The sequence below is a fragment of the Staurois parvus genome, unplaced genomic scaffold, assembly GCF_062004578.1.
Source record: "Staurois parvus isolate SC_StPar_1 unplaced genomic scaffold, SC_StPar_1.0 ptg000829l, whole genome shotgun sequence".
NCBI classification, from domain to species: Eukaryota; Metazoa; Chordata; class Amphibia; order Anura; family Ranidae; genus Staurois; species Staurois parvus.
The window spans coordinates 418,632-432,648 of NW_028318625.1; the positions used below are offsets into that span (position 1 = coordinate 418,632).

The 14,017-nt window shown below is 42.5% G+C and overlaps 1 protein-coding gene across 4 annotated transcripts in view; it reads left to right on the forward strand.

The window, feature by feature from the left end:
* CTNND2 (catenin delta 2) overlaps positions 1 to 14,017 on the forward strand; it is a 529,941-nt gene that overhangs the window by 315,468 nt on the left and 200,456 nt on the right. For all 4 annotated transcript variants that reach the window (XM_089655247.1, XM_089655250.1, XM_089655248.1 and 1 more), the window contains exon 12: positions 3,923 to 4,136. In XM_089655247.1, coding sequence (XP_089511373.1) covers positions 3,923 to 4,136 — 214 coding nt within the window. The remainder of the gene's footprint in view (positions 1 to 3,922; positions 4,137 to 14,017) is intronic.

Here is a 14,017-nt window from a genome sequence, read left to right on the forward strand (position 1 = left end):
GGTTTCTGCCTTATCCATCTCTTATTTCTATTATTTCACAAACTTCAATTTTTCTTCAGGGAGTTGTAAATTTAAACCCTCCGATTTGACCCCTTTGTCTTTTTGGGATCTCAACCTGGTACCTCTCTGTACTTTAGATTCCCCCCCCTCATTAAAGCTGATTAGAGAAATCTCTGTGGAAGACCTCACATGTAAGCCTTCCTGGTGGCCATTACGTCTGTTAAGTGTGTTTCTGAGCTAGAAGCTTTTTTTCTTGTGAAGAGCTTTTTCTTCTTGTGCTCAGGGACAAGGTGTTCTTGAGACCAAGACCTTTTTTTTACCCAAGGTGGTTTTTCCACCTAAATGAGGATATTTTCCTTCCTTTCCTCTGTCCTGCTAGCTACACCACTTGGCTGTTGTCAGGGCTGCCAGGGTCTACCTGGCAGACACGGCTTCTGTTTGCAAAACTAAGTGTCGTTTTGTCTTACCTGTAGGCTCTCATCATAGAGGACATCCTACTTTCCTCTCCACCATTGCCAGGTAGATAAGACAATTTACGCCCTTAAGGAAATGCTTCCTTTTTTCCCTATTAGAGCTTATTCCACCAAGTCTGTTGGTGTTTGCTGGGCTTTTCAGCATCAAGCATATGTACCTCAGATTTGCAAGGCCAGCACATAGCTACCTAGGTACTTTTGTTAGTCTGGCTGAAAAAAGACAAAACAGCACATGGTCCTCGTTTATACGTTCTCCAAGTTTTATCAACCTGTCATCTGAGTGTTTTTGGGTTTCCATCTATTGCTTTTTTGTAGGCCTGTTGGCAGTTCTATTTCCTATGTTTTTACCCACCCCTCGGTTTATGGCTTGGTCTGTGAATACAAGCCCTGTATCCTGTACTGTACAACTAAAGCAAAACTAATTTCTTTCAATTGACATTAACTGTTTTGAATCATGCTAATTACCTTAATAAATAGATAGTTATATTTTATAGGTATATTTACTTGTTTTAAACTTTTTTTTTTTTTTAAATTTTTTCAGTTGCTACCTGGTTTCTGTCCTAGGCCAAATTAATGTCATAGATCCCAGGAGTCTTCATTAAATTATTTTTCTTTCATCTGGAGGAGGGGCTTTCTCAGCTAAGCACGCCCTCCTGCCTGCAAGCCTGGCCTAAGGGTAGATGTATTCCAGGAAGTAAGTGTTACATGAATCATTTGCTAGGAAGGTGTTTTTCAAAGAAATCTCAACAAAAAAAGCATGGAGACATGGATAGATGGATGAGTTTGCTTTGAATATTAACAATGAATTAAATAAAATGTTTTGTTTTTTGGCTCAGATTCAGTTTAGATCTGCTTTCAGATAATGGGAATTTTACCTACCTGTAAATTCCTTATCTTGGAATACAGTACAGACACAAGCACTTCCTTTTCTGTGGTCACTCCTTAATCCTTGCCTAAAATAGTAATGGGTTTGGTGTTATGAATATGCATGAAGAGTAGCCCTACCAAGTTTTTTCCAGCATCCAGTCACCTGAAAGTAGGCTGCATATAACATGGTCTATGAATACAAGTCATGTACCTTGTATTGCACTCCAAGATATTTAATTTACAGGTAAGTAAGTAAGTCAAAATTCCCATTTACTTGGTTTCACATGATTGAAAGATGGAAATCAGCAGAATATCACCTAATTCACTAAGCTAAAATTTCTTGCACAATGAAAGTTCCCTTGGAAAGTGAATTGCCTGTTTGCCTTCAGTACATTAACCACACTGAATCTATGAATTTTAGTGTCTTTTTTGTATTAATGTCACAAATGATCTATTTTATCTTTTTAGCTTCTAGTAATTGTTTTTGGTTTTATTTGATATTGAATCACAAAGTCCCTTCATGTAAGAAGATGTATTATTAGAGTTCTAACTTTATTTACCCAATGTTAAAGCAGAATGAAACCCATGAACAAAAATTCCCCCAGGGGTGCCTCTGCACATCACACTTGCCCCTATTAAAATCTGAGCAGTGAAAGTTAAATAAAATAAATCTTTCTTTTCTGTCATTGCTGCCTGTAGCTCTGCCTCCCTGAGCCCTTCCTCTTCTTTCTTTAATTTTGTGTCTCTTCATCTCTCCTCTTTAGTTTACACTCCAGCCTGCTAATCAAGAGAGAGAGTGGAAACTGTCAGCTTATGTTGTGAATGATTTCAGCTGAAAAAAGGCTTTCATTGACCAAAACAAAAACCCGAGATGACAACAACACAAGCTAGGTCAGGAGTGGGCAAACCTTTTGACTTGAGGGCCGCAATGGGTTCATATATTGGACCCGGGGGCCGGACCAAGAGTAGATGAATGATGTGTATGTGTCATCTATAGTAAGTATAGTAATATCCCCCCATAGTAAGCATAGTAATTAATCCCCCATATAGTAATTCATCCCCCATAGTAATTCATCCCCCATAGTAATTCATCCCCCATAGTAATTAATCCCCCATATAGTAATTCATCCCCCATAGTAATTAATCCCCCATATAGTAATTCATCCCCCATAGTAATTCATCCCCCATAGTAATTAATCCCCCATAGTAATTAATCCCCCATATAGTAATTCATCCCCCATAGTAATTCATCCCCCATAGTAATTCATCCCCCATATAGTAATTCATCCCCCCTATAGTAATTCATCCCCCCTATAGTAATTCATTCCCCATATTAATTCATCCCCCATATTAATTCATCCCTCATATAGTATTTCATCCCCCATAGTACTGTTCCCCCCCAAGTAGTAAGCCAAGTCCCCCCTGTGTCAATTCACTTACCTTTGCTCCGCGCGTTCCTCTCGCCGTGTTCCCGCGCCGTTCCGGTCTTCAGGGCGGACTGTGAGAGGAGCCTAGCTCCCCTCACGTTCGTCACGCTGCCCCGCCTACACACATCCTGACAGCCATCCTGACAGTATCATGCTCCACGGGCCAGATTAAAAGGTCCACCGGGCCGTAGTTTGCCCATTGCTGAGCTAGGTACTACACTAGGCTGTTTCAGACAAGTGTAGAAGCTGCTGTGTGCTATAGAAAGCTTATGTTTGTGAATTAAAGGCCTGTTGTCTAGCTGCAATCATTCACAGCACAAGGTGACAGTTTCTTTCTGTTCTCATGAATAGCAGGCTGCAGCTGTGTATTCTTTGTAAACTAAATATCAGCAATTAGAAGACCACATTGCAGAGCACAGCAGATTAGACTGGGGAGTGGGGGCTCTTTATGCTATTGTAATGATAGATCTTCTTTAACTGGTTAGAGTCAAACCTTTAACTGCCACTTTTGCTGGACAGCTTGGTCTGTTGAAAAGTAACAGACTTACCAGCAGGATCAACAGGTGAAAATAAAGGAAAAAAATCTTAAAAAGAAAACCAATGCAGTCACCACATCTAAAAATTCTCCCCCCTGTCCCCACCCATGGTGGTTCTGGGCTCTTCCCATCCTCCAGGGAGCCCAGAACCATGGTAAGCAGTCAGGATGGTTGCCCACAGAGGAGATGGAGGAACTTCTGCTTGACTTCCCAGTGTGTCACAGACTATTAAAAACAGTGGAGCAGCTCCTTCTACATGGAAGTAAGGGATTCTCAATAGGGTTGAAAAAAATCAGGAGCACTAGGTACTTCTTTAGAATGGAATACATTGTATATATTTGCACGTGAGAATGCCTTTACACTATTACTAACTACAAGCACTCCTGAAAGTCATAGCCGAAAAGCAATATGCAAAGCTTTGTCTTTTAAACATTTATTACTAATGTTGTCTTACCTGGAGTTTACTATTACTGCAAGATTAAAAAAATCATGTAAAGTATATATTTGTACATTAAATGGCAGACATTAAATTACAGTAAATTATTATAGGAAAAATTCTGATATCGCATATTTTATAATCCACATGATTAATAATTCAATATAATACCGTACATTACAGATAAGAAGACAAGGAGGGATTCAGTTGTTAGTAGATCTCCTAGATCATCGTATGACAGATGTTCATCGGAGTGCTTGTGGGGCACTTAGGAACTTAGTATATGGTAAAGCAAATGATGACAACAAGATTGCACTGAAAAACTGTGGTGGTATTCCAGCATTGGTACGGCTGCTCCGAAAAACCACAGATTTGGAAATCAGAGAACTTGTAACAGGTTTGTGGCATATTTTATTTACTTTTGTTTGATTCTTTCAAAGTTATCGTTAGTATCGTTGTGAACAGTTTTATTTTCATCGATATTTAGAGTCACTTGTTTTTTGTATATAGAGGCTTGGTAGGTCACGTATGAAAAAGTCCCATGGTTAATCTGGCAACAATACAAAAAAAAATTACAACTCTGTTCCAATACTTACAAAAAATTAATACTCACTAAGGGACACTTTGTGTATGTGCCAGGAAAACTGTCTATACACTTCTTCTAAGAAAATAAAAAAAAAGAGAATAAAGCAGAGCATGTTTTATTATTTGTTATTGGAATTTGTATTCCAATGTATGACCACAGCAGCATATCTGCTCATGCACACTGTGAATGGGAATTATGCCTTATTTACTTTTACGTCCCATTCAAACATATGCATTTTTAAATATGTGGTAAGATACATTTTTACTGCGTGTTTTGTCACTTGTTGCCACAAAACATGTTAACACTTGAAGCTATTAATTTTGAACCCTTCCCCATTGAACTGTTACAGTAGCAGACAATACAACTGAACTGCAGTGCACTACAGTGGACATGCCATGCTTGCGGTGTGCTGCATTAAAAAACAAAGGTCAGATTTCTCATTTTCATGCCTTTTAGGTGTGCTACCAGCCAGATTTTACTAAAAAACTGCATAGCTATTTTTGAACTGCATGTATTTTTATTATGAGCAAATTACCAGCTGTTGTGAGATTGGAGAAAAATGGAATGTTCTTAGAGTATTTTTTCTTCTTATTGAATATGTTTAGGCTGTTTTCTCTTCTGTAGTAAAATAATAGTATAAAGGGGACCTCTACATTCAATTCTGTCTAATAAAACATGCAGCAGAAAACAGTGATTGTAAAACTGTAATCCCTCAAGGTAAAGACGCAGAGTTTAAAAAAGTATTGCAAGTATATGATTGCAGCATTTATTTCTAAATGTACAGTGGTTGAAGCAACGCACATTTATATGATGTTTATCCCACATGAATGTCTAAAGAACTGTCATGGACTGAGAAATAGCCAATACAGAAGTAAGAATAGTAATCAGTAAAGCAATGTATGTCATCCGCTAACTTCGTGAGATAAAGTAACAGTGTATCTGGGAGTGGTTGACTGCATCAAATGTCAACGAAGTGAGTGATGGATCCCATACAGTAGATGGATCAAAATTCGGCCACTTCAACAGGGACCAGGGGCAGACTGATCGTTTGGAAACTTGGGCACTGCCCGAGAGCCCAGGGTCAGTAAGGGGCCCCATTAGATGCCCCTGGTACCTTTTTCATAGGCTTTTTGAGCTTGGGCAAGGACACAGGAGCCCCATGATCCCCTATTGCCCGGAGGCCCCATGAGTTGTCAGTCCGCCCCTGACAGGGACTATGGCCATTCCCACTCCACAGAAGTCAATCTATCAACTTCTATCATATATGACTCTTGGAAAACATTTTTGATCAGCAGTTTCAGCCAATCAGCTGCTGCAGCTCATCCAACGCCTACCCCTCCAAATGTCACACTACTACCAGCCGTAACCTCCGCAACCTTAACCCTGCCTCCCTCCACTCTGCAGCTGCTCAACTCCACGACCACATCCTCCCCCTGTCCTGCCCCGACTTGGCTTTGACCGCCTACAACAATGCGCTCTCAACAGCCCTTGACTCACTAGCGCCTTTAACCACACGCAACACCAGACCCCGACCGCTCCAGCCCTGGCAGACTGATCACACCAAAACCCTCAAACGACAAAGTCGTGCCCTAGAGCGACTATGGCGCAAAACCAAATCCAAACAAGCCTTCACCCGCTACAAATCTGCCTTCCGCACCTACACCTCCTCCCTCCATGCTGCCAAACAGGCCTACTTCTTGACCCTCATCAAGGCCCTCTCCTCCAATCCTCGCTGACTCTTCTCTGCCTTCAACTCTCTACTCTCTCCACCCCCACCTCCACCCAGCACCTCACTCACTGCCCTTGAGATTGCCAATCACTTCAAAAACAAAATTGACACAATTCGCAAGGACATTGCCGCAACTCACACGCCCTCTCAACCTGTCCCCTCTCACACAGCTACCCCCTTATCCCCCCTCCCCCTCGACATAACCCGCAGGGACTTCGTCGCTGCTCAAACTCTCTCCAACCCCCTTCACCCTCACTCAGCTACCCCCTCATCACCCCTCTCCCACGGCCCCACCACTGCTCTGACCTCCTCTTCCACCCCACCCTACATTCCTCATACTGAAGCTCCCCCAACACTCCACACCTTTGACCTTACTACCATCGAGGAAGTCTCCAAGACCCTCTCTGATGCCCGCCTCACCACCTGCCCCCTCGACCCTATCCCCTCACAACTCCTACGACCTTCCTCCTCCTCCATCCTACGCTCCCTCACCCACATCTTCAATCTCTCCCTCTCCTCAGGCACTTTCCCCTCCCCTCTGAAACATGCACACATCACCCCCATACTTAAAAAGCCCTCCCTGGACCCCAATGACCCGAACAACCTCAGACCCATCTCCCTGCTCCCATTTACATCTAAACTCCTCGAGCGCCTAGTCTACACCCGCCTATGCTCTCACCTCAACGACAACAACCTCCTCGATCCCCTACAGTCCGGCTTCCGTCCCCTACACTCCACCGAAACTGCCTTACTCAAACTCTCCAACGACCTGCTAACCGCCAAAGCTAATGGACACTATTCAGTGCTCCTACTCCTTGACCTCTCTGCGGCCTTTGACACAGTCGACCACCCCCTCCTCCTCAAAAAACTACACTCCCTCGGCCTCAGAGATTCTGCTCTCTCCTGGATCTCATCCTACCTGTCACAACGCTCTTTCAGCGTTACCTATAATGCTACCACCTCCCCCTCACTCCCCCTCTCTGTTGGGGTTCCTCAAGGCTCTGTCCTCGGGCCCCTTCTCTTCTCCATCTATACCTCCTCCCTTGGCCAACTCATACACTCTCACGGCTTCAACTACCACCTCTATGCCGACGACACACAAATCTATCTCTCAACCCCCCACCTCACCCCCTTGGTCTCAGCCCGAATCACACACCTACTGAGCGACATATCAGACTGGATGTCGCTCCACTTCCTTAAATTGAACCTCTCCAAAACCGAGTTTCTTGTCTTCCCCCCAGCCCGGACACCACCCCCCATTGATTTCTCCGTCACATCCAACAACGCTACCATCAAACCCGCCCTGCAGGCCAGAGTACTGGGTGTCATTCTGGACTCCAACCTATCCTTCCAGCCCCAAGTCCAATCTTTAACAAACTCGTGCAGACTCCACCTCCGCAACATCGCCAAAATCCGCACGTTCCTAACCCCAGAAACCACTAAACAGCTCATCCACTCCCTCATCATATCACGACTCGACTACTGCAACTCCCTCCTCACTGGCCTGCCTCGCCGCTGGCTATCCCCTCTTCAGTCCATCCTGAACACGGCTGCCAGACTCATTCACCTTTCCAACCGCTCTGTCTCCGCCACCCCCCTCTGCCAATCCCTCCACTGGCTTCCGATTGCGCAACGGATCAAATTCAAAATCCTAACGCTGACGTACAAAGCTGTCCACCATACTGCCCCGAACTACATCACTGACCTAATATCCAAGTACCGCCCAGCACGCACACTCCGCTCCTCACAGGACCTCCTTCTCTCTAGTTCCCTGGTCTCCTCCTCCCATGCCCGCCTCCAGGACTTCTCCAGGGTGTCACCCATCCTCTGGAACTCCCTGCCCCAACCCATCAGATTATCACCTACTCTCCTCTCCTTTAGGCGCACCCTGAAAACCCATCTCTTCAGGGAAGCCTACCCCACCCCCTGCTAACTTGCCTCCCTCCTCCACTCTTCCTACCACTCCATCCCCCACAGCTATCTCCTCCTGTGCCACCACCCCCTCCCTCCTAGATAGTAAGCTCGAAAGAGCAGGGCCCTTGATCCCCTCATGTTTTGCATTGTATTGGTATTGTTCTGTCACATGTTCTGTCTCCCTTTGTAATGTACAGCGCTGAGCGAACTATTGGCGCTTTATAAATACTGTATAATAATAATAATAATAATAATAATCAGTGTATTCTGACAGTGGAGGAGCAACTGACAGTAATGTTCCTGCAGCTTGCTGCCAAGTGTGCTCCGGCAATGTGGAAGAAGGGGGTGATGAGGTAGCAGACTATAGAGACTGGAGTGGAGAAAAGGAAGGGGGAGGCAGGACAGCATTAAGAGAGGATTTTGGGCAGGCAGTTTGCAATGAATTGTAGGGAGCAGCCATCTGGCTTTGTGTAGGCTTGATGATGATTTTCTCCAGTGAATGTATGTGTTCACTGAAAGCTTGCATTTCCTTTTTTCCATGTTTTAATATTGACCCACATATTTAGGTAGAGGGAGCTAGTTGATTATTTTTTAATTAGAATGACTGAGTAGCAACCTGGGCAATAGTCAGCTGGGTCAAATTAGGGTCAGGACTGAGAGGCTCTGCAGATCATTTCCTTGATAACCCCCCGCCCTAGAATCTTGGTTAAGATTCTAGAAGCAGTGGACGGGGTGAGGAAGGGCTGGTCTGCATGCTCAAGGGACTCTGGCAAATCCCTAAGCAAGAGGCTTGGCATGGCACCAGAGCAGCCCTTAAGTGAGACTGAGCCTGCTCAGTAGCAGGAGAGTTCGGGTGGAAGGAAGTTGAGATGCAGGAGCCTGGGAGGAAGCCCAATAAGAAGGGGCCACCTGTTGGCAGGAAGCTGGAAAGGAGGATCACTCAGCCTCACCAGCCCCCAGAGTGAGGATCACCTGTGGAGCCAGGAAAGGAGCAAGCCCAGTGGAAGGCCTGAAGGCAGCCACCTGTGAGTGAGTACACCTACACCCCCTGGGCCAGTTAGGGAAAAAGAGCACTCTGGTGAGAAACCTGATTAGCTCCTTACCCATGATGGTTTCATTTAAAGTGGAAGGAACTGGATTCCCTTGCCCAGGGATTCCCTCAGTCAGCTGGATAAGGAGAGGATTATCACGGGTCTGGGGTGGTACACCCGGAGAGTCTGGAGAGCTCTCCAAGAAGAGTTTCTGCTGTGTAAAGACTTGTACATAGTTGTTAAGGAGTTCATCCTCGGTTTGCAGTTCCATTGGGCATCCTATACACCCCTTACCCCATCCAAGTTAACACCACTTAATAAAACATAAAACCAAGCTCAAGGACTGTTTACTGACTCTGAATGCAAGTCTGTGGAAGATGTGTGCTGCCTATTAAAATGTCTGGTTTCTGTGATGTTAAAAAAATTAGACAAACATAAATAATTTCAGAATTTTTTCCACCTGACATTTTAACCGGGGTGTGTGGGAGTGTGTAGACTTTTTATATCCACTGTATAAGGGAATTCAAATCTTAAGCAATCTTAATCAACTTCTACAGGGGTATATTATCCACATACAAATAAACCAATGACTTGGTACTATTCCACTGAAATTTCAAGGCTCTTTTCTCCCCCTCCTATTCCATGTACAAGTTATCCTTGTACTTAAAATAGGGGGTGTTAAGACAAAGATCCAGCAAGGAACATACTCTGGCTTGAGTTCTTTTCTCTTTTCAGATATTTCATTACAGTTGCATGAGCTGGCAATGGTTTACCTTGATTACCAACTCCTGCCACCTCTGCTCATTTTTCCTTCCATCAGCTCTTGCCACCTGTCATACCTTTTTTTTTTTTTGCAGCGGCAGCAAATTATGGTTTCTAAGGGACTCTCTTTCTGGTTGTTATATTTCCAGGATCCCGTACATCTGTTATGTTCACACATACTCATTTATTTTATAATCATGGCATTAGTATTTTACACCCCAGCCTTGGATCATCATTCTCTTATGGTCTCTCACCAACTTTACTCAAAGGTTAACAAATGGAGTGGATTTAACTACAGTCCATTGCTTATACATATATCTTGTATGTTATATTGTACACTTGGCTGAAGTTGTATCCACTCCATTTGTTAATCCTTGAGTGAATTTGGTGGGAGGTTACATATACCCCATACCTTTGTGAGAAGTAGATAATAATTAAGAGGTATCTGAATGTAATCTGAGAAAAGATGGGCTGTAGAATATTGATGACATGAATAAAGAAATAAATCAGATTGTTTGAACATTACAGTTGTATGGAATCCTGTAAATATAACAATGAGAATGAGAGACCTTCTGGGGTTGATTTACTAAAACTGGAGAGTGTAAAATCTCAGCTCTGCACGTTACCCAATCAGTTTCTAACTTCAGCTTGTTCAATTAAACTTTGACAAAAAAAAAACCTAGAAGCTGATTGTTTTCTATGCAGAGCTGCACCAGATTTTGTGCTTTCCAGTTTGAGTAAATCAACTCCATTGCATCCATAATTTGCTGCTGCCACAAGAAAAAAAAAATCTACTTTTTTATGGAGGTATAGTATTGTGGAAGTTTTAAAATGCTTTGAGAAAAATACATACAATTTATGGGCATTTATAAAGGATCAGGGTAAGTTGCTCTTAACCAGTTAACATCAGGCTGTGGTATGAACATGGGGAGGACCCATTTGGTGGCTTTTTAATAAAAAATCTGTTGTGATATTGGTGGAAGGTCATTAAGTGTTTTGATATAATTTTGTAATGAAAATTTTCTTTATAGTTCAGTTGTGCAGTTTTGGCTCTATTTTTCAGCCTTTGTTTAAATTATTGGTTCAGTGTTTGGGGTATGCACCACACTGGATTGTATCCTATGTCAACTGGTGTAGAACTAGATTAATTATAGAGAAACGAGATGTGGCAGTGGAGAGTTTTTACATTTATTTGAGTATCATGCCCTTCGTCTCCAAGTTTGCCTAATCCAGTGCTATTGTCTCTCAGATAATACATTGCAATGTTTATTTCAAGAGAAAACATGGTCCGTTTCTCCCTCTTATAAAGCTGTGTACATACTATCCAGTGACTGTAATATTTGTGACTATTGTCTCTGAAATAATACATTCTGATTTTCAATTCATGATAAAATTTGCCTCATCACTTCCTCTTACATTGTGACCTAACCAAGCTACTTTTATACTCTAGGCACTACACAATGTGTGTGGATATTGTCTCTTAAATAATACATTCTGATTTTTTAGTTCAAGAGAAAGTTGCCTCATCTCCCCCACTTACATTGCAGCCTAACAAAGGTGCTTATGTATGCCCCAGCTACTGTACAATATTTGTGGCTATTGTCTCTGAAATAATGCACTCTAATTTTTATTAACATGGTTGTAAACCCTGATATATACCCAGTGAAGTGGCTGGCCTCAGGTATTACAGAGATGAAACAAATCCTACATAAGGTGTATCTGTCTAAAGTAACTGTACCTGCCAAAAGTAACTCTTTTATCAAAGGTTACAATCCAGGCAAGTGTTGTGGATAAGGCTCCTAAAAGAACTCATTTTCTGGTTGGTGATTCAGTTGTAAGAGGTGTTTCTTTAGGAAATCATGTGGAAGTGTCAAAGGAAGTTAGGTGTTTAGCTGGTGCTACTTGTAGGAGAGATAAAAGGCGCATTTTAAACATAGTCAAAAAAGCTAGTGAAGAGTGCAATGTTGATGTTGTCGTGCACCTTGGCACAGATGATTTATCCCAGAATGAAGTGTGTTCTGTACAGAAGGATTTGCAGAATTTTGGCCTGGATCTTCAACAGTTAATCTGTACTGTTACATTTGCAGAGGTCATACCTGTGCTTAACGGACAACAAGAGAAAGTACTTCATATAGCAAAGTTCCATGTTTAGTTTAAGGATTGTTGCAAAGCTAAATGTTTTGGTTACGTTAGTCATGATGCTATCAGGTGGTCTGACATTGAGCTGTACAAAAGAGATGGTCTGCATCACACAAGGGCACTGAGGTTATTAGTATGGAATTTAGGAGTTTTTTGGACATGCATTTAAACTGAGAAATGGAGGCAGATATGTAACTGTTGAGGATATTTCTGTCCCAAGCGGGTTGAAGAAAATGTGAGGGTTTGTGTTGCTAAAGACTGGGCTGAAGGGGTAGTCACTTCAGTTAAACTTTCTGGTGGTAAAAATAAAGCAGTAGATAGCAGTGTTTGTCATGTCATGTGCACTAATATTTGTAGTTTAGGCAACAAGCTTTGCGAGCTGACAGCTCTTATGTCTAGGGACAACTTGGACCTTGTTGCAATTACAGAGATGTGGTTCAAGGATTCAGATGACTGGGCAATAACTGTACCAGGGTATACACTATACAGGAAAGACAGAGTAGGGAAGAGGGGAGGTGGAGTTGCCATATATGTCAAAAATAGCATAACGCTAACATTAATTAAAAAAACAAATGAAATACTCAAAACCCTCTGGGTATCCCTTCCAACCAGAGTGGGATCTTCCCTTAGAATTGGTGTAGTATACAGACCCCCAGGACAGACTGAAGCTTATGATAACTTGTTGATTGATGAGATAACTCAAATGGCAATTAAGAGAGAGGTTTTGGTTATGGGTGACTTCAACATGCCTGACATTAACTGGAATTCTTAAACTACCATTACAAGGAGGAGCAGGGATGTAATGGAAGCACTGAATGGGGTTTCTCTAAAACAGTTAGTAAAAATTCCAACCTGAGGTGATCATATTCCAGACCTAGTACTGACAAATCTGATTGGATGTTTTGATTATATTACCAATGTTTTGGACCAGGGTGGCACTGTGGATATAGCATATCTTGATTTCAGCAAGGCATTTGATGCAGTTCTACATAATGATCTAATACAAAAGTTATACAAGCCAGGATGTAGCCCTTGGGTGGTTCAGTGGATATGCAGCTGGCTAAAGGATAGATTCCAGAGTGTGGTTGTAAATGGGGTTCACTTGGAACAGAGACCAGTCATTAGTGGTGCACCCCAAGGCTCTGTACTAGGTCCTGTTCTATTTAATCTATATATAAGTGGTATAACTAATGGTTTGTTGGGTAAGGTATGTCTTTTTGCTGATGGCAGACATTTGTGCAATAGGGTTGATATCCTGGGAGGTGTCTGTAACATGGAACATGATTTGGCATTGCTGGAAGATTGGTCAAAGAAGTGGAAATTGCAGTTCAGTGTTTGTAAATGTAAAATAATAAAACAAATCCCTAGAGAGAATACAACATTGGGGGTACAGTGTTGGCCAGCACTACATAGGAAAGGTTTCTTCACAGTGAGAGCTGTGAAAATGTGGAATAGACTCCCTCAAGTTGGTTCTGCCCAGCTCAGTGGATTGCTTAAAAAAGGCCTGGATTCTTTCTTAGATACACAGAATATAATTGGATACTAACATTTATATGTAAAGTTGATCCAGGAAATGTCCGATTGCCTCTCAGGGTATCAGGAATACATTTCTTTCCCAGCAGGAGCAAATTGGATCATGCGTTGCTGGTTTTTTTTTGCCTTCCTCTGGATCAACTGTGGGTATAGGCCTATAACTTTTTTCTTTAAAATATTTGAACTGATTGGACGTTTGTCTCTTTTTCAGCCAGACTAACTATGTAACTATATAGGAAAAGGATTTGGGCTACTTATTTCAAATGATTGCAAAATGAGCAAACAGTGTGGCCAGGCAATCGGAAAGCGAATAAAATTCTAGGATGCATCACTAGAGGGATCACTAGCAGGAGGACAAAGGTCCTAATTCCCCTATATAGATCTTTAGTTAGACCTCATGGGGTTTATTTACTAAAGCTGGAGAGTCCAAAATCAGACTCCCTTCTGGATAGAAACCAATCAGCTTCCAGGTTTCATTGCCAAAGCTTCATTGAACAAGCTGAGGTTAGAAACTGATTGGTTTCTATGCAGAAGGGAGTCTGATTTTGGACTCTCCAGCTTTAGTAAATAAACCCCCATGAGTC